Below are 19,795 nucleotides of genomic sequence, written 5' to 3'. Positions count from 1 at the left end.
GAGGCCACTGCAGAAGCTCAACACCCTGGACCTTCCATGTCTACACAGCCAGCTTCCCTCATCTGACCACCCCAACCTTTCTGGATGAGGACCATCATCCTGTCACAGAAATGGGAGCCCAGCTGAGAAATGCCAGGTCTGTTATGTGAGGTCCCATGACTGGACAGAGCTAGGATCAGATTCCGGATCGGCTGGACTCCTGAGCCCTCCTGACACACACGATTTATGCATATGGCACTGATCGGGAAGCCGGAGATACGAAAAGGCACAGGATGGGGTCCTGGCAGTGACTCAACTGCCTTGAGATGCCAGTGCCCTTTATCTGGTGGCGGAACTGACCTAAGGGAGGTCAGCCAGAGGCAGGAAGTCACCTTTCACTTCTCCCAGAGAAGTGAACACCAATCACTTCTCCCAGAGCTTTCCGGAGCACTGGAGTGGTCATCCAACAGCCTGGACTTTGATGACCCTGGGCCATGATACTGATGGGTCTGTGTGTCATTAAACCTGTCAGTAACATGCAGGTGACACCTGTCTTGAAGGTTAGAGGAGATAATCGAAGTGGTCCACGTCTATCATGCTGCCTTGCTATGATTATTATTGCTTAGTATGTTGTTGTTGTTTCTTTCACCAGTTCCTTAAATACCCAGATAAGTGGATTCTGCTCCCAGAGGTTCTCTCATCTCTGACAGAGATTTAGTCACCCTGACCTCTGACAATAAGGGACGGCCCCAGAGGAAATACACAGGCTGTTACAGACCAGAGGGGGCACATGTAGCGTTGCCCTAGGGTCACACGCGTCCTGAGTGGTGGCGGTTTAAGAAGTGACCATTAGTCAAGGAGGGGGGCAGACCTGTACTTCGTCACTATTGGCTTTGGCTGGACCATTAATAGCAAAGGGATTTCTGCCCACAGAGGGTGTGCCATAGTTGTCCAGTCTTGGGAGAAGGCAGGTTTAGGAGAAGACTGCAGGCGTCAAATTCACCCTTTAATCCGTGGTGTCTATTTCTGGGTGTCCCTGCAATACCACTCCCCGTCTAGAAGGCCCTTCTACTCTCCTCCTAACACCACACCCTCCTTCTCTTCAAAGCCCACCTTAAAGCTGTTCAAGCGTCAGGCCTTCCCTCCGCAAGCACCTGCTTGATGGACTCTCCTGCTTCATCTTTTATGCTTGCAACTGTCATCCAGAGATGAGGCTTGAAGACTAAAAGTTTCCTGAAACTGCGCAGTTCTGCACGGCAAGTCCTAGACTCCAGGTCTTCTGGTTCCAAATGTGGGTGGTGTAGGTTCACGACATCCCTTGACTTTGAACCCACCATACCTGCCAATGTCTCTGAGATCACTGGTGCTCCAGGAGGACCGTGCTTGCTTCCTGTGAAGCCACGTGTCACTTTAGGTATTTCTAACAAGGCATGTTCTCTGTTGTGCTCTGTCTCCCTACTTTGAAGTTTGGTCTACCCTTTCCATACACATTGAGCTCGATTTGAAAAGCGCTCCCCCACTTCACCCCACCCCAACCTCCTTCACCCCGAGCCTGTTTCTACATCAGAGAGCAGGTACTTAGGAAATACAGCCTGAATGGCCAATGCGAGGCTTTCCCGCCAACATTAGGGCTGATTTTTATCTCCTGAGGAATAGAGGTAGGTGAGAGATTTCTCAGGTGAAGAATTAAGGTCTACTAATCCGATCAAGCAAATCCTGGATTGAGAAGTGGGAGGGGCGGGTGAAGGGAAGTACATACAGTCGCTGACGGTCTATTGAGAGCCAAGGACTGAGTCCGGGGCTTTGTGCTCAGTATTTTCTTAAAAAGCAAAAAGCAGATCACACAGAAAATATAATCAAGGGTCCTACTTTGCATCCAGCTGCCAGAATGGCTGAAGATCCTAAACTCAGCACTGGGAGAGGAGCAATCCGTAGGAAAACCCAAGGGAAGACTAGGCAAATAACGTGTATTGCACTGAAGATGAGTCTTCGGGTCAACAAATAGTTCTCTTAAGTGAACTGAGTGTGCTCAGCACAGAGTTCCAAATCTGTACTGGTCTCAACCGTTTCTGGATTCTTCTCTTAGGATTTACCTCCCTGCCAGCCAGAGGCTGGCACAGAAGCATGGCTCCTCACGGTAAAATCTATCCTGTTCATGATATGGCTGCCGCCTTCGGGTCAACCAGAAGAGACTCTGCACATATTTTTCAACTTAAAAGGTCTCTAAGTTCCAGTCACGGTTAGATGCCTTTGCCAGAATACCTATTTCTAAAAATAAAAGCAGAAACACAGCTAGGACCTCACTAATAGGAAATATCCTGTGGTTTCTGTAACCACCCCGTCTCATTTGGCAGCAATGAGATAGAAGTTTGGCTAAGATCATCCTAAAATAACATCATTTAGTCAGACAATACCCTTTGAATTGGGTTGAAGATGGATATGTTCTTTGTGAATTTCAGGCCATAAGGTTTTGCCCACCTGAGGACTGGGGACAGTCAAGTGCCACACCTCAGCTGGGAGTGAAACACAGCCATGGCAGTGAACTCAAGCCTCCTTACCGCCACCTCAGGCCCCCTCCCCCCACTCACAAGCTCCTAGCTCAGCATGAGATGCTTGTGGTGGCCAAGAAGTCCTTGAGCCTTCGAGCTGTTGGTGGCAAGCCTGTTTCTACTGAGGTGGGGGGATGGGGGGGGGACAAGTCTTTTGCTTCCTGGGTCATCACTGGAGAGGCCGGGGTTAGAGGAGGTGGAAAGGCAGCATGGTATGGAGGTGGGAAGAACAGGTGTTGCAGTCAGACACAGTTCAAGAAAGACAAAGGATTTGGGAATGATCTTTAAAAAAGAGAAAGAGAGTGAAAGATATTCAGTTTGGAAAAGCATGTGGGAAAATGGAGAGAGCCATAAAATGGAAAACAAAATGATGCAAGATGAATCGTCCATACTGAGGGCATGTGATCAGGGATGTGTTCTCTGAGCCAGGAAAGGATAAGGTAGCGTACAGTTGGCTAAGTTTTTCTCAGTAGGTCTAGGGTTGGTGCAAGGAAGATGCTTCCAAGGCTTCTGGTAATAAAACCGGGGGGAAAATGCCTTCCACGACGAGACAGCGAGGCTGGAAAGAGGCTGAGAACAGCACTGAATGTCGCCAGGGAGCTTGTGAGCTCTCCACCCACAGAGCTCCTGCACGTGTGCCTGCAGTGTGGGGTTACGGACGCATGACAGCACTAGCAATACTTTAACTGAATCTTGCCCCGATTGTTTAAGTTCTCTTGCTCCTTGCTGCTTGGGGTCTGTCATGGGCCAGTATCACCAGGTGTCCTGGGGGCTATTAGAAATGCAGATCTTCAGGCCCCGGCTCACACCTACTGAGTCAAAATCTGCATTTTTAACAAGACCCTCAGGTGAAGTATATCTTATCCTTCTACAGAGGACTATGCTACCCACAATTAAATGCAGTGTTTCAAATTCTTAAAAGAATTACAAGAAGCTTTTATCACAGCGTGGTTGACAGAGGGAAAGCTGTCTGGTGATCCCATTTTCCTCCTGTGTTTCTCAAATGTCATTAGTTAACTGCTTGCTGAACATTTCCAAAGACATCAATTGAACGTTGTTCTTATAAACATCAGCAAATCAGATTCATAAAGTTCTTGCAGAGGCAAACACACTGATTTTCAAAAATGGCCTCCTCTTTCAGCTAATTCTTGCATAAACATTAGGACAAGTACAAAATCAGTAAGGATGTGTGCCATAAAACAGCAGATCTGAAGTCCAGCTACTGATTCGAGTGTGGCCTCAGCAGGATCGTCAGTGGAAGAGAGCCCAAGGCCTGGGATGGGGTCTGGGCTCCTGGCACCAGCGAGCTGCGTGTCACTCACCCTGCCCGGGCCTCTGTTTCCTTATCTGTGAAATGAAGAACGGCCGAGACAGCCTGTTCTTCTCTTGGGCGTCCACCTCTTCAACAGCCTAAGATCCTATGGGCTACAGAACTCTAATTTCCCTTAATTCATTGCATTTAACCCTCCCATTGTCTGTGTGAACCACCAATGAAAGGGCAAGCGGCCGGAAACGAGTGTAAATACCGAACAGATGAGGGGAAACACCTCCCCTGGGAGCAGGCAGGGTGAGCAGAGGCCCAGCTGCTCACAGATCAGAGAAGTGCAGGCAGCTCACCCACGTGCAATTAAATTACGTGTGAACGACGGCAAACCTAAAAATAGCCTGACTCAGCCACGGAGGTTCCTGCTGTCGATGGTTTTCAGCTCAACTGTCAGGAGTGACTATGGCAACAGAAAAATGAACATGTGAAAAAGTCTTCTAAAGTTGACGGGAAAAGTTTAGATTTAATAAAACACAGCTTTTCACTTCCTGTCTCTAAATCTTTGAATTCACATGGCTCACTTATGTGGAGGTAATGAAATGGGAATTTTGGTAGAGTTTTGAGAAAACAAATACTTTTTCAGTGTTGGCTTCCAGAACTATAAGGAAATAACTGCTAACCAGTCAATTTTATTACCTCTACAATTAAAGGACCATTTAAACAAATGCCTTTATTTCATTTTTAACTGAGACGCTTTTCTCTGTATTTGTTCTGTTATAAAGATAGCCTTGAACTGTACTTGACATTTTAAGATATTATTTCATGTCTGATGATAACAGAGGCTGATATGGCATTCTCTTGAAATGAAAGGAATTTAGTGAAAATAATTAACATTAGAAGAGGGTGCAGAGCAGTAACTCCCGGATGAGTATCTCAGGCAGCTCTCACGGCCCCTCGGGATGCCTCCGCGGCCTGCAGACGCACCACTCGGCTCTGACAAAGCTGTTTTTGCTCAAAGAGCTCACACACCTAATCTGAGGACCAGCAGATCGAAAAATCCAGCATCTTTTGGCATGATTTGATTGAGGAATATTCCAGTAGGTTTTGGGAAGTGTGGTACTGTTCCCAGCTCTCCCGCTAACTAGCGGCGGGGCCCTAGACCGGTCACTACTCAGCTCTCCGGTCATGGGCTGGCTGAGTTTCCCAGGCTCGTCCACCAGAAGGGACAGTTAAGAGTTAAGGGGAAAGAGGAGAGGATTTGTGCTGAAAACCCAACCTGTGCTGGGCTTTAAAAACATACTAGTCTTGGCAACCAACTGGCAAGAGGTTGATCTTTGTATCTCCATTTTATATATGGAGACGCGATCATAGGCAGGCTGATCTCACAAGTGACAGAGCCTGGTTTCAACCCTGTGTCTGTTTGATGCCCACGAGGCTGTCTCTCCTTCTCAGGTACCACTGTAACGGCTCTTATAGCTGACTCTTGCCTGCAGTATAAAGACCGACCCCCAGGTGCTAGTTACGCGCACTTAAGGCATCTACAGATTTTCCAAGCATAGAAGACTAGGTCCCTTAGAAAGTCCCTCTATACTCTTCCTTTCACTCAGGCCACCACTGTTAATGGTTACTTTCACATCAAATATATTCTACTGTGCCACCTGCTGTTTTCACTTCATAATATATTATGAACATCTCCTTACGTTAATAAATATTTTAATCTTTATAAAGATTGCATTACTATATTATAATCAATCACTTAGTCATGGATTTTTCACTTGTGCCTATTTTTTTTTTTTTTTTGGCTGCGCCGCGCAGCTTGTGGGATCTTAGTTCCCCGACCAGGGATCGAACCCGTGCCCCCTTTATTGAGAGCGCGGAGTCTTAACCACTGGACTGCCAGGGAAGTCCCACTTGTGCCTATTTTTGAACTACTTTAATAACCAGGAAAAACAGAAAAGTTCATATGGAAAAAATACTAGGGTATTAAAGTCATTTTTAAAGGATATAATAAAAAAAGTAGGGCTTCCCTGGTGGCGCAGTGGTTGAGAGTCTGCCTGCCAATGCAGGGGACATGGGTTCGAGCCCTGGCCTGGGAAGATCCCACATGCCGCAGAGCAACTGGGCCCGTGGGCCACAACTACTGAGCCTGCGCGTCTGGAGCCTGTGCTCCGCAACAAGAGAGGCCGCGACAGTGAGAGGCCTGCGCACTGCGATCAAGAGTGGCCCCCGCTTGCTGCAACTAGAGAAAGCCCTCGCACAGCAACGAAGACCCAACACAGCCAAAAATAAATAAATAAATAAATAATTTAAAAAAAAAAAAAAAAAAAAAAAGTAGATCAAGAACTTCACCTCAATTAATCTTTGTGTTTTCCTCAAATTTTTGCTTACAGCCAAAACTGCCTACAACCCGGGAACACCCTTTAATAAACCAGCGTTATATATGCAGATGAAATAAAATGCACCTGCAGCCCCCAGGGCCACGAATTCTCTGTAGCAACCCTCGACCCCACTGTAAAAATGCAGTCATGCTATCTATATGGCAAAAAGAAGTCGACAGCCATGTGAAGGGATTCTGGCTGAAAGTGAAACATATACACAAAAACAAATCTAGTTTTGTGGTTAGTTGAAAATTCACAGCTGGGTATGGGCTTTTCTTTAATTAAAGTGCTTCCCCCTCCCATGCAATGAGAAAATGCTCTTCTGGTGCTGACTGAAAGAACAAAAATCAGAGCAAAAGCTGTTTGAAAATTCTGAGGCTTAAGTAAAGTTGCTTTAAAAGCTGCTATGTGGCCCAAACAACTTGGAAATATCCTACTCTAGGATTTTGCTAGAGTTCCAGTAAATCTTTTCAGTCACTTCTTTGTTCTCCTACTTTGGTCAAAACCAAAAATCAAGTAACACGAAGGTCACCCATGTAGCTGCAGAAGGAAAAAATACACACATGTGCATGTGCACACACATATGCCCACACTTACTTTAAAATTAAAATTATATTTAAATAATTAACTAAAACTAGTTATGTAATACATATCAGTTATTCATACATAAACTACCTCTTCGTTACTTCTTTTTGATGCATTTTATTTTTTTTATTGGAGTATAGTTGCTTTCCACGGCTGTGTTAGTTTCTGCTGCACAGCAAAGTGAATCAGCTATACGTATACACACATCCCCTCTTTTTTTTGGATGCCCTTCCCATTTAGGTCACCACAGCGCACTGAGCAGAGTTCCCTGTGCTGTACAGCAGGTTCTCATTAGTTATCTATTTTATACATCAGAGTGTATATATGTCAACCCCAATCTCCCAGTTCATCCCACCCCCTTCTTTTTGATGCATTTTAAACTGTGATGCTGTAAGATTCATGTAAAATCAATTCTATATGAATTTTAAAAATTGGTCATAAAGAAACATATAAATAGAGTTTTGAAGGGGGTGGACGCAGATGTGACGGGGGACGTCTCTTGCTGTGATTACAGATACTACCCTTTTGATCACCTACCGCCGTTTCTCCTGCTGCTTCCCCCTCCTGAGCCCTTTCTCTGGAGGAGGGGTCAAGAGAGCAGAAAGAAGGCGGAGGATAGAACAGGGCCCAGCGAGCGGGAGGCCGCGCGACACTTGGTTCAAGCACCTCTCCAAAGCCGTAAGAGAGCGTGTATTACTGGCTCCAGGCCAGTATGTTTTAGGCTACATCCAGACGACAGCCGTTCTGGCCACATGTCATGGACTCAGGACCTAGCAGGCTGGGTGATTGATCGAATCTAAGGTATAAAATCTATCTTCATCCGTCCTAAGTTTTTTCATTCTTCTAAAAAAGAGGAAGAACGACTGAATTTTGGAGGCAAGTGAGGATTGTGTTCCTGATTTATTATTGAGACCAACTTGCCAGAGCAAAGTCAAGTACAGGAACTTAATTATCTGGATAATTTTGGCACCAGGAATTCACTTTGCCTTTGTCTCCATTACTCGGCCAATTCAAATGATTAGATTTTGCCTGGGCTGTCACTGTTATTCCTAAATAAAGTGTTTGTCTTTCATAAGCTTCGTGTTCCACAAACAACTGCTCCCTGAGTCTAGGAAAACCAGGGACTGAGCTTCAGGGCTGTCTTATACTTACAACAGTTATTTAAACACTCCTTTAAAGGGTGAAAAGTAGGAATTTATACCATATGCTTGTACATGTGTGAAAGGTTATATAAGATTCTTCATTTTAACATCATTTGTAATGTTAAAAGATTGGCAACATCTTAGATGCTCATTAGTCTGGGGTTAAATGCATTATGATACAGCCATATAATGAAATTCAATGCAGGTGTAAAAAAGCACGAGGCCACTCTCTGTATTCATATAGAAGTGCTCTCCATAATATAGTGTTCAATGAGAAATCAAAGTGCAGAACAGTGAGAGGATTATGCTCTACTTGCACTCTGAAAGGATAAGTGCAGGGTTATATTGGTTTGTACAAACATAGTTTATTTCTGAAGGATAAACATGAAACTGATAAAAAATGGCTGTTTTCAATTGTCAAAAATAGGATTGAGCTGTGAAATATACATGATTTTCATCTGTTTTGTTCACTAGTATTTCTCCAGTGTCTAGAAAAGGGCCTGGCATGTTGCAGGCGCTCAATATTTGTGGAACAAAATGAAGAAAATTTTTAAAAACCGAACAAACATAAAGTCTATCTTCAGCGAAGGCCCCAGAGATGGGCCATGCTCGTGGCCCCGGCCAGTGGGAAGAGGCCCTGGTAGGTTCTCTTTGGTTTCCCCTCATAGGTGGGGTGCGTCCTGATTTCTCACAGTGCTTGGTATCGCCACTTCTCCACACTCACCGGGCAGCATACTGGCCATTTCCATGAGATTACATGTCCTGTTTTCCTAATTTGCTCCCAAACTACAGATACTAGACACTGGAGAATGGAGAAGGAAAGGATGTCCATAAGCAGGCTGAAAATAACCACAGTATGGATTGTAAAAGTTCTGCAAGCAGCATGGAGTTCCTGAAGCAATACACAGGTGGTCCAGCAGAGACCACTTCTAATACAAAATACAGAACTTTCCCAAAGGTAGAGAATAAGGCCTGAAGACTCTCTCATGTGACATATGGACAACTCACACATAAACTCAACTTCAAACTAAGACATTTCTTAAACTATAGGCACAGTCAGAAGTAAGAAAAGGTCAGGGTCCTGACATGCATTTCGGGCAGGTGGTTAAAAACATATACTTAAAAAAATAACGAAAGCACCGCCAAAATAATAATCACATGAGTGATGATAGGTAGGTTAGCACAAGAGTAGAGCTGACCATCTGATCTTGAAAGTTCAATATTTCATTTTGGTTTGGGGCAGAGAGATATTTACAAAGGGCAGTGTAGCCGTTAAGAGCTGAAATCTATAGTCAGACTGCTTGATTTTGAATTTCTCCTCTACTCACTGGTGTTATAATTTGGGGAAACTGTATTAATCTCCGTGCATCAGTTTCCTCATGTGCGCAAGTTGGATAGTAGCCGTACACCTACTGCAGCTCTGCTGGGTTACATGAGATAATTCACGTAAAGCGCTCAACACAGGCCCTCGTGGCCGGGCTGTTACCGTCACGACCGTCAGCGTGCCCAGGGCCAAAGTACTTCAACTCACCAAGATGAGTGTCCATCACCTTTGCACAGTATTTGCACATGGCATCCAGGTCATTCAACTGTCCTTGAAGGAGGGAAATCTGGGCTTCTAATTCTTCTTCCTAAAATGAAGGGAGCAAAAAGATATGAAAATAAAAGAAAAAAAAAATCAAAGAAAATCCCCAAAGTCCTCCAAATGATCTGGACTGTTAAAGAGCCACAGTGTCTTTTCAGCCCTAGACAGAACAAAAGAAAGCAACAAATAAACAAGAGCAAACCTACTACTGCCACCACCAACAAACCAGAGTAAGGGTAAAGTGGAGGTTTAAAATAATCTGGACTTCTCCTAATTGAATGCCAGCTTTGCGCCACGTGTAGATGTTTACCCATACAACCTCGTATTACAAAAGTACATAAAATATCTTCAGTAACTACTGAGCCACACAAATTGAGAGAGTAAATGGGATTTCAGTGGATCCTACTCCTTAGGCAGCTGGTACAAGACCATTACATTTTCTCACACACATTTGAGAAACCAAAGATTTCCATTTGTTTCAGACAAATCTCATCATTTTCTAGACAATGATAATCTGTTAAAACGTGAGATTTCCCAAAGCACTTGGAAAAGTTCTGTCCCCACAGCCCATAATTAGCTGCTCTTACGTTTCCTCTCTTGATAAGATACTAGAGGATTGTATTTATTTGACTGTTTCCAGGAAAAATACTCTGGGTGGGATAATTATCTAAACGGTAAAAGACAATCTAACTGTAACAAAAGGATAAAACGTGGGTTTTTTTTCTTTAAGAAAAAAAGGAATACATGCAAAAAAGTTCCCAAGGAAATTTCGAAGATTAAGGGAGTTTTTCTCAGAGAAAGAGAGTAATCCTCAAAGCTGGATGAGGCTAGCAAATTGATTTTCCAGTGTTAGACACTTATCTTTTCACATAAGAATCCTCTACGTCATCAAAAAAAAAAGGGAAGAGAAACCTCCCAAGAGATATTTTTTCTTAGAGACTGAATATAATTTGACACATAGATGGAAATTAACAGTTGAAAAGGTTACTTGTAGGTGTACCACATTTTAGCGATACACATACGCAGCACTGAAAAGCACTGTTTTTAACGGCTGCCTGGAGGACGAGCCCTTAGGAAGATGCATTTAAATGCGTGACGCAGAAAACAGACATAGCCATAGCTCTAAAAACAAATTACTGTGAAATGCGCACGTAGGATTACACAAGCATGAACCATGTACTTTATACATCCCACAAGGCGAAGCAGCCTCTCTTCTGATACTCAAGTAAAGACAAATGCAACCAGGAGAAGCTCAGCCAGGGAATGATTACTGGGGCCTTGGGTAGGTGGTTTCAGGGCATTTTTCTTCTCCTTTTTCTCCTTTGTGTCTGCACAAACTTGAGTTTCCCCGTTCTATCAGGACCCTATAGGAATTACCGAAAGACGGCTACATCTGTTGGTTAACCCTGGTTGTGGTTCGTCTCCAAAGATGGCCACCATCCATGCCTTCCCTCCCTCAATGTACATGCTGTTCCACTCATCAAGAGGTAGTGTCTATTTCTCCTTCCCTCGAATCCTGGCTGGCCTGTCACTTGCCTTGATCCAGAGAATGCAGCAGAAGTCAAACTGTTCCAGCTGGGGGCTAGGGTAAGAGGCCTGCCAACTTCTGCTTTAGAGGAACACAGCTACCATAGTTAGCTGTAAAGAAGCTCAGGCTAGGATACTGAAAGAGAGGAGAGACAATATGGAGAGAAAGAGGCCACAGGAGAAGCAGTGAGGTTCTAGACACGTGAATGACGTCTTCCTGGACCTTTCGGCTCAAGCTGTCTGAAGCCAGCCAAATGAGTAACTCAGTCAGCATCACGTGGAACAGAAGAGCAGCCCAACCCAGCCTTGTCCCAGTGCCTGACCGGTAAACCTATGAGAAGTAACAATGCTGTTTTGAGGAGTGGGGTTTTGGGGTGGTTTGTTACGCAGCAACAGATAACTGACATAGTGACGGAATGGAAAGAACACTAGATCGGTATATGGCACGAGGAAATCTGAGTTCTATTCCCGGTCCTGCCATTAACAAGTCATGTAAACTTAAGTAATCCTCCACCCAGTCTGGGCCTAACTTTGGCACTCTCTGGAGAAGGCAGAAGTTAGGTACTTTGCTCCCAGGGAGTTTACAAGCTTGGAGTTGGAATAGGAAAGGTATATAAACTAGAGGATGAGGTAGAGTACATGCAAGTCTTATAAAGAAATAAGAATAACTGCCCTGGGAACCCTGATCCCAGCCTCCTGTCCCTCCTATTGAACAAGTCACCTTTTCAACGTGCCACAGATACAAACCCAACTGGAAGAGTCTAGAACTGCACTGAGGCCAGTTCGTGGCAGTCTTTTGAAAGACGGGGACCCAGGTATGGCCAGAGTCTGTCCTTGCACTCGGCTACCATTTGGGGTGCTGAGAGCCCGGAATGGACAAAGGACATCAGGAATGTACCACCTCCTGGCTTAAACACCTCTTGTCTATTTACTCTATGTATTAGTATTTAGTTTGGATTAAGCCATCACTTCTTATAAGATGCAAAAGCCCTTGGGAGCCTTAAACTGCAGCAGTCATTCCTACCTCAATGGATTTATTGTGTTCAGTTTGTTTTCTTTTTAAAAGCTGGGAGGGAAGAAGAGCTGGAGGGGACGCAGGCCTTGCCTGTGGGTGTTGAGGCACTGACAGCTGGAGGGAAGTACGGAGCTCAAGGGGGTCTCTTCCTCCAAACACGTTACCGTGCTGGTAGGAACATGACTGTAGGGAAAATGGGCTGAGACTGGCGCCCTCTGAACTGTGCAGTGCACAACCTGCACAAGCGTACGGGGCAGACCCGAGAGCACGGCAGCCGGAAGCGCGTGCTGGCTGAGCACACGGCGATATAAGACACAGTCTTCCAGGCGTGCACTTTTGCTTAGGACACTGATGGCAAGTGAAGAGCATCTTGCTTGCCAAAATCCTGAGTAAACCTCAATACAAATGGAATCTGCTCTGTAGAAAATGGCAGTTTTCATTAATTTAAACCTTTTTTTTTTCCAAAGGAAAGCTGACACAAAAGCCCAATTATGAGATAAGCCGAGCATTCTGCTTGAAACAGGTTGAGGGGCCCAAGAACCTCTTCCGTTTGAAAGTTTGAAGTTCAGTGTATGATCTCTCTAGCGTTTGCTTAATCTTAAAATATTCCTAAGCCCTTCAACAATCACTCAGACTTTATAAATAGAAATGGCATCACTTGAGGCAAAAGGGTGGCTTGTCATTTATTCTTCACTCTTTCATATAATTACAGATAAAAGAAGAGCCGAGAATCAAGCTTCTAAAATTGTGGGAACTGACTTTCTGTTTCCATCTTAGCTTCTCAGGCTCCACATGCCTCCCGACTAACATGCTTCAGACACTGACAGCTTTAGTCATTTGTTTTCATTAATGGTCCTCTGTAATCAAAAACAAATGCTTGGCTAATTGCCTTGAGGTTTTATGAAAACAACCGGTTAGTGTCATTTCTATGTATAAATAAGACATGAAGAGAAACGCTTACTATATTTACTTTCACATACATGTTCTGTTACAGGAGGGAGGATGGTGAAACAGGGAGGAATTCAGGGGTAGACACACCTGGGTTCGAATCCTCTTTCTACCAGTTACTGGCTGTGTGATCTTGAACAAGTTCCTTAATTTCTTGGTCCCCTCACCCCCACTTGGCAGTATTGGTGGGAGAACCAAATGATAACACATAGAGAGTGTCTGGCAAAGAACAGGTACTCCATAAAGGCAATTATTCTTTTTTTAAACATTTTTTTCATCAGGTCAAAACAATAAAATAGATTTTAAATACAGAGGTCTGTGATTCACTCTTGGTTTAAAACTTTTATGTGGTTCAGCCCAGAAAGATGAATTAGGGCTTGGGAGCCCATTACTGTCTTAAGTTCTGGATAATGAACTGATGTGTAAGGCAAGAAACTGATGGAGGATTATGAAGTAGGGTGGTGTGCAGACCACGTGTGCAACACAGCACCAGATGGACCTGGCAGCCCTGCAGAGAAGGACCAAGGACGAGGGCCGCCCCATCAGAAGAGGAAAACAGCTGTCATCTAACCCTTTTATAGTGGTTATGATATGCCTGACCCTGCGCTTCACGTGCATGAACTCATTTAATCCTCACAATAAACCTATGAGGTAGACCCTCTCATCATGTCCTACAAGAAACGTGGTCTCCTCTGTAAGTCACGTTCTCTGGAAGTGATGCCAAGGTTGACAAAGCTGTTTGAGAACCCAAGTCACTTAACCCACTACTCCTATTTCCCCAGGTATATATATTCTTTCTTATGCTTGATTACTACTAGGACTTCCAAGGAATAACCTCGTATCTCAAGTTTCCTTTAAGAGAAATTCACTATTTCCAATGTTAAGTCCTAACCCCAAATGGCTTACTAAATTATTTTCCTTCAAAAACACTCAGGTATGATTGGCTGTGTTCCATTTAGTTTGCCGAATGATTTTTGCTTGGACTGTATCTGGAGAAATGTTTTTTGAATTTGCTTTTTAAAAAGTGGTGCTTCTACCACCATTCACCCCCAAATAGTTGATGCATCATTATACTTCCACTCACATATTGTATGTCTCAAATGTTTAAATTGTTTTATAATATATGGATTTTATATATCAATTTTGTTAAATGCTGCAACATCTTTATGTTCTTTCTGGGTTAATAACAGGATGAGACTTTGCAGTTTATTGTTTATTCACTTATTCATTAATTTCTTCAACAAATATATTCATTTGTATTGTGCTGGCCCTTGTGGGAAATATAATAACAAACGAGACATGTATTCCAACCTCTGCAAATTTAGCAGGAGGTCAGACCTATATACATCAAGCCAAGAGAGGGGTCAGGGAAGTTTTGCAGCAGATATGAAAAAAGAAACTTCACAGTTATGGGGAGGGCAGATGGCTTCCATAGAGGTAGAAATGAAGGCAGATTTTCTGGAAGAGGCAGCATTTCTGATGGGTCTTGAAGAAGGGGGACTTGGCTCAGAGGAAACGAAGGAAGACATTTTAGGAGGCAGGGACCCAGAGAACAAAGGAGTGGAGTCAGGAAAGTGCGGGACAAGGGCAAAGCGCCTGTCACTGAGTCGAGGAGGGGCGTGGAGCACAGCAGGCGCGGGGGATCGGCAGGAAGCCTCCCCCTCCCTCCTTTCCATCCCTGTTATGTTTCTGCTTCAGACACTGATGTTTCGGGGGCTGGGGCCCAACGTGCGGACTGCGGTGCCCACTGCCCTGACACGCTGCCCTGCTCGCGATCACACAGGCGGCAGCAGGGTCCTTGTTCACAGACTAGTCGAGACCCCGGCGCGCTCGGTTTGGAGAAAAGTGGGGCAGGAAGGCCACCAGGGTGGAGTTCCGCCGAGCTTCCGAGCGGGGTGTCCTCAGATTGCAGAGCGGCAGACAAGCAACCGACACGCACTGGCAGGCAGCAGGAACAGGCTAAATATAGCAGCCAGAAGACAGGAGAGACACCCCGTCGTCGTCGAGCAGATGGGTGAACAAGGAGTGGGAAGTGAAGGAAACGGAAAGTCTCCAGGAGGAAAAGTGGGAAGGCCTCAGATGTTCTGAGGAAGCTGTGGTTACCCAGGGCAAAATACACACATGGTGTGGATGGGACCCCAGCCGGAGCATATGGTGCCAGCAGAGGAAGACGCCACTGGAAAACACAGACGAGGAGCACGAAGAAGGCTTTTCAGGAGCATAAAAATCAGTGCTCCGGGTGTGTGACGCAGGGAGCGAGCTGGGGCACAGTCACCAGCCCTAGCATCAGTGTGTATCACACCCACACGGACCGCCTCTGTGACCCCCACCCGAGAGCCGAGCTTGCTGAGCCTCCGTTTCCGGTTTATAAAATGGGGATAAAAATAACCCCTATCTCAGCTGATTGTTGGGGATTGAATTACACGAGATATTCCAGATGAAGTGCTTTGCACAGTGCTTGGTGAATGGTAAACGCTCAGTAAATGTTCCTTTTGTTGTCTTTAGATTATTAATACAGTTTCCATAAAGTTATTCCAAGGAATTATGGACACAGGCAAAAACAACTCCCAGGAAATTCCTCGTCCTTTCGACACAGATCCGAAATGTCTAATGACAGGGGACTTGGTAACCTGTGGTACACACTGATGCACAGAATATTAGGCAACTTGAAATTAAATGTTCTCACAGGAGAACATTCAACAATAACATATATACTGACTGGAAAAGTAGTAGGTAAAGAATGACTCTGTTTTTGGAAAAAAGGGGAAAGACATTCAGCAAACTGTTTATATTGGTTATTCTCCAAACGGTGGGATTGCAGGTCATTTTCCCTCTTATTTTTTCTGGATTTTCTACGGTGAAATCAGATCATACTTTTGTAATCATCAAATCAAATTATTACTCAAATAACATAATAGAGAGAAAATAAGAAAAAAAAGTAAAAGGTGATTACTAAGGAGAAAAAGGAAATATTAATATTTTTAAATTACCAAAACTGATTCCAAATCAAACTGTAAGCAACACTGTAGTCTAAACAAATCTGTTCCCTAAACAACACCAAGCAGTAAGAATAACTTAAATGAAATAATTTGAGAAAAAGTAAATGATTATAATATTTTGTACAATGTACAATGTGCAAGCAGCACTTTCAGGGTAACGGCTCCCTTCTCTGCACTTAGAGTGGGAACATCACTGGATGCTGTTCTTCATGGGTTGCCTAGAAAGAATGTGATTCTTAAAGACACTTAAAAAAGTAAAGATGGTTATCAAATTTCCCCAGTAAATAAAACAGTTCCTATTTTCAGATAGGATGTAAACAAACATGTTAAATGTGAATGAAAAAGGCCTTTAGAAATTTTGAACTGAAACTCAAAGCTTAAGGTATTTAGCAACTCGTATCATTTCAGTGCTGGAATTTCCTTTAGAGATAATATATTTCAACCCCTTATTTTTATAAATAAATTTTAACATGGCTAGGTGGCTAGCTAGGAGCAGAACTTACACAAGCGGACTTTTTTTTTCTCAGCCGCTGAAGCAGTGCTATGTGCCAGCACTGAGACGCATACCACCCGTGGACACCAGAGATGTCCTTCCTCACAGGATGGGTTTTCATAACAATCACGGAGGCCCTTCCCTCCTCCCCATGTCAAGCTATAATGGGGTGATGCTCCTTCCAGCCTCTTACAGCCTAGAACAAAGGTGCTAAAACCTAAACTTGACAGTACTTTATGAATTTTCATACTTTAGTTTCCTCCAGCAAGCTGAATAAAACAACCACATTAAGGAATACTGCCCTGGGTTAGACGGGGGAGTAGGAAACACCAGAAATCTGTCTCCCCACCTACACAATAATTGCACCAGCAGAATCTGCGGGATGTAACTATTTTGGAATGCTGGAGTCTATTGAAGACTGTCCACTTCCTGGGGAAGGCATGGAGGGTAGACTGCAGTTAATTTCGGTCCATTTCAGCTCTTAGCACAATAGGAGCTACCTGGGATCCCCACCCCCTAGCCCTGTGGCAGGCAGCTGTGCCCTTGTTCTTAGAGCAGCTTGCATGCAGCTTGTGGGAGCCAGAGTGGGCAAAAAGGACCCTGCCCTTCAAATATCAGGGATCTGTGCTGATCACTGATTGCTGTTTCTGATCACAGAGGTGCAGACAAAGAGAAGGGTGGGCATTGTCACACCTCCTTCCATTATTGCAAACTTCTCCCTCTCCAGATGAAGTGACTTCCAGTGGATTTAAACAGCCTGCACCCTTTATGCCCCACTTCATTTTTCTCTTTCTCCCCTTTGGGGAGCCAGACATTAAAGACTAGGACATTTACTAGATACTTAATGTTTTGTAATAACCTATAAAGGAAAAGAACCTAAAAAAGAATATATATATATACATATATATGTATATATGTTTATATATGTATATATTTATCCCTAGGATGCAAGGATGGTTCAACATATGAAAGTGTGAACAACACCACATTAACAAAATGAGAAAAAAACACATGATCATCTCAATTGGTGCAGAAAAAGCATTTAAAAAAATTCAACACCCTTTCATGATAAAACCATTCAATTAACTAGTGAAAGGAAGGTACTTCAACGTAATAAAAACCATACATGAAAAATACCACAGCAAACATCATATTCAATGATGAAAGACTGAAAGCTTTTCCTCTAAGATCAGGAGTAGAAAAAACAAGGATGTTCCACCTTCACAACTTTATTCAACACTGGAAGTTCCAGCCAGAGCAATTACACAAGAAAGAGAAATAAAAAGCATTCAAATTGGAAAGGAAGAAATAAAACTATCTCTGTTTTTAAATGACATAATCTTATATGTAGAAAACCATAAAAATTGCTGAAAGAAATTAAAGAGAAATAAATGGAAATAAAATTCCAAGGTTATGGATTAGAAGACTTAACATTGTTAGAATGTCAATACTATCCAAAATGATCTACAGAGTCAATGCAATCTCTATCAAAATCCCAATGACATTTTTGCAGAAAGAGAAAAATTCAACCTAAAATTCATATGGAATCTCAAGGGACTCTGAGTAGTCAAAACAATCTTGAAGAAGAACAAATCTGGAGGACTTACACTTCCTGATTTCAAAACTTACGACAGATTTACAGTAATCAAAACAGCATGGTACTGGCAAAAAGACAGACATATAGATCAATAGAATAGAATAAAGAACCAGAAATAAACTCTCACATATAGGGTCAAATAATTTTTGCAAGGGTGCCAAGACCATTCAACGTGGGAAAGGACAGTATTTTCAATAAATGGTGCTGGGAAAACTGGATATCCATTTGCAAAAGAATTGAGTTGGACCCTTATCTCTCACCATAAACAAATAATTAACTCAAAATGGATCAAAGACCTAAATGTAAGACATAAAACTATAAAACACTTAGAAGAAAACAGAGCAAAACTTCATGATGTTAAATTTGGCAATGATTTCTTAGATATGACACCAAACACACAGGCATTAAGAGAAAAAGTAGAAAAACTGGACTTCATGAAAATTACAAAAATTTTGTGCATCAAACATTTTTTTGTGCATAAAAAACTGTGCACAAAAAATCAAAAAATTTGTGTTTTTGTGCACAACAGAGTAAAAAGGCAGCCCACAGAATGAGAGAAAATATTTGCAAATCATATGTCTGATAAGGGATTAATACACAGAATATATAGAGAACTCTTAAAACTCAGTAGCAACGAAAACAAAAAAACCCAACCTGATTAAAAAATGGGTTAAGGACTTGAATAGATATTTTTTCAAAGAAGATATACAAATGGCCAACAAGCACATGAAAAGATGCTCAACATCACTAATCATCAGGGAGAGGCAAATCAAAACCATAATGAGATACCATCTCATACCTATTAGGATGGCTACTATCCAAAAAGCAGATAATAACAAATGTTGGTGAGGATGTGGAGAAATTGGAACCCTTGTACACTGCTGGTAGGAATGTAAAATGGTATAGGCTGATGTGGAAAACAGTATAAATGTTTCTCAAAAATTAAAAATGGAATTACCGAATGATCCAGCAATTCCACTTCTGGGTACATACCCAAAGTAACTGAAAGTGGAGTCTCAAAGAGATATTTGTACACCCATGTTCACCGAAGCATTATTCATAATAGCTAAAATGTGGAAGTAATTCAAGTGTCCACTGACAGATGGATAAGCAAAATGTGGTAAGTACCTACAATGGAATATTATTCAGCCTGAAAAAGGAAGGAAATCCTGATATATGCTACAACGTGGATGAACCTTGAAGACATGCTAAGCTAGTCACAAAAATACAAATACTGTATGGTATTTACATACAGTACCATTTATATGAGATACTTAGAGTAGTCAAAATCATAAAGACAGAAAGCAGAATGGTGGTTGCCAAAGGAAGGGTGGCGAGGGAGGCGAGGGTTATTGTTTAACGTGTACAGTTTCAAATTTACAGGATAGGCTGAGTTATGGAGATGGACGCACAACACAATGAAAGAATTTAATACCACTGAACTGTACACTTAACAATGATGAAGATGGCAGATTTTATGTCCATTTTACCAAAATAAAAAAAAAGAATACTGCCTTCTTATAAAGTTAAAAATGGCCTGCCCTAAAATAAGCGTGGCCAGGTGAGGCACGGGCCAGGCTTCTGCCAGCCGGGCGCTCTGACCACGCTCCCTCATTCGATCACTAACAGGGACCATCCTAAGCTGTTCCCCGCAGCAGCCCATGAAGAGCTGCAGGGCAGGGCCACCAGGTGAAATAGAGGGAGAAACTTACTTTTCCATGCAAACATTTGCTG

The 19,795-nt window shown here is 43.1% G+C and overlaps 1 protein-coding gene across 9 annotated transcripts in view; it reads right to left on the bottom strand.

Moving 5' to 3' along the window:
• TBC1D5 (TBC1 domain family member 5) overlaps positions 1-19,795 on the bottom strand; it is a 538,946-nt gene that overhangs the window by 13,324 nt on the left and 505,827 nt on the right. For all 9 annotated transcript variants that reach the window (XM_036849871.1, XM_036849872.1, XM_036849873.1 and 6 more), the window contains one exon: positions 9,429-9,528. In XM_036849871.1, coding sequence (XP_036705766.1) covers positions 9,429-9,528 — 100 coding nt within the window. The remainder of the gene's footprint in view (positions 1-9,428; positions 9,529-19,795) is intronic.

The sequence above is a fragment of the Balaenoptera musculus genome, chromosome 4, assembly GCF_009873245.2.
Source record: "Balaenoptera musculus isolate JJ_BM4_2016_0621 chromosome 4, mBalMus1.pri.v3, whole genome shotgun sequence".
NCBI lineage: Eukaryota > Metazoa > Chordata > Mammalia > Artiodactyla > Balaenopteridae > Balaenoptera > Balaenoptera musculus.
Note: the sequence above shows the minus strand (reverse complement) of the source record. Positions and strands in the feature narration are given on the sequence as shown.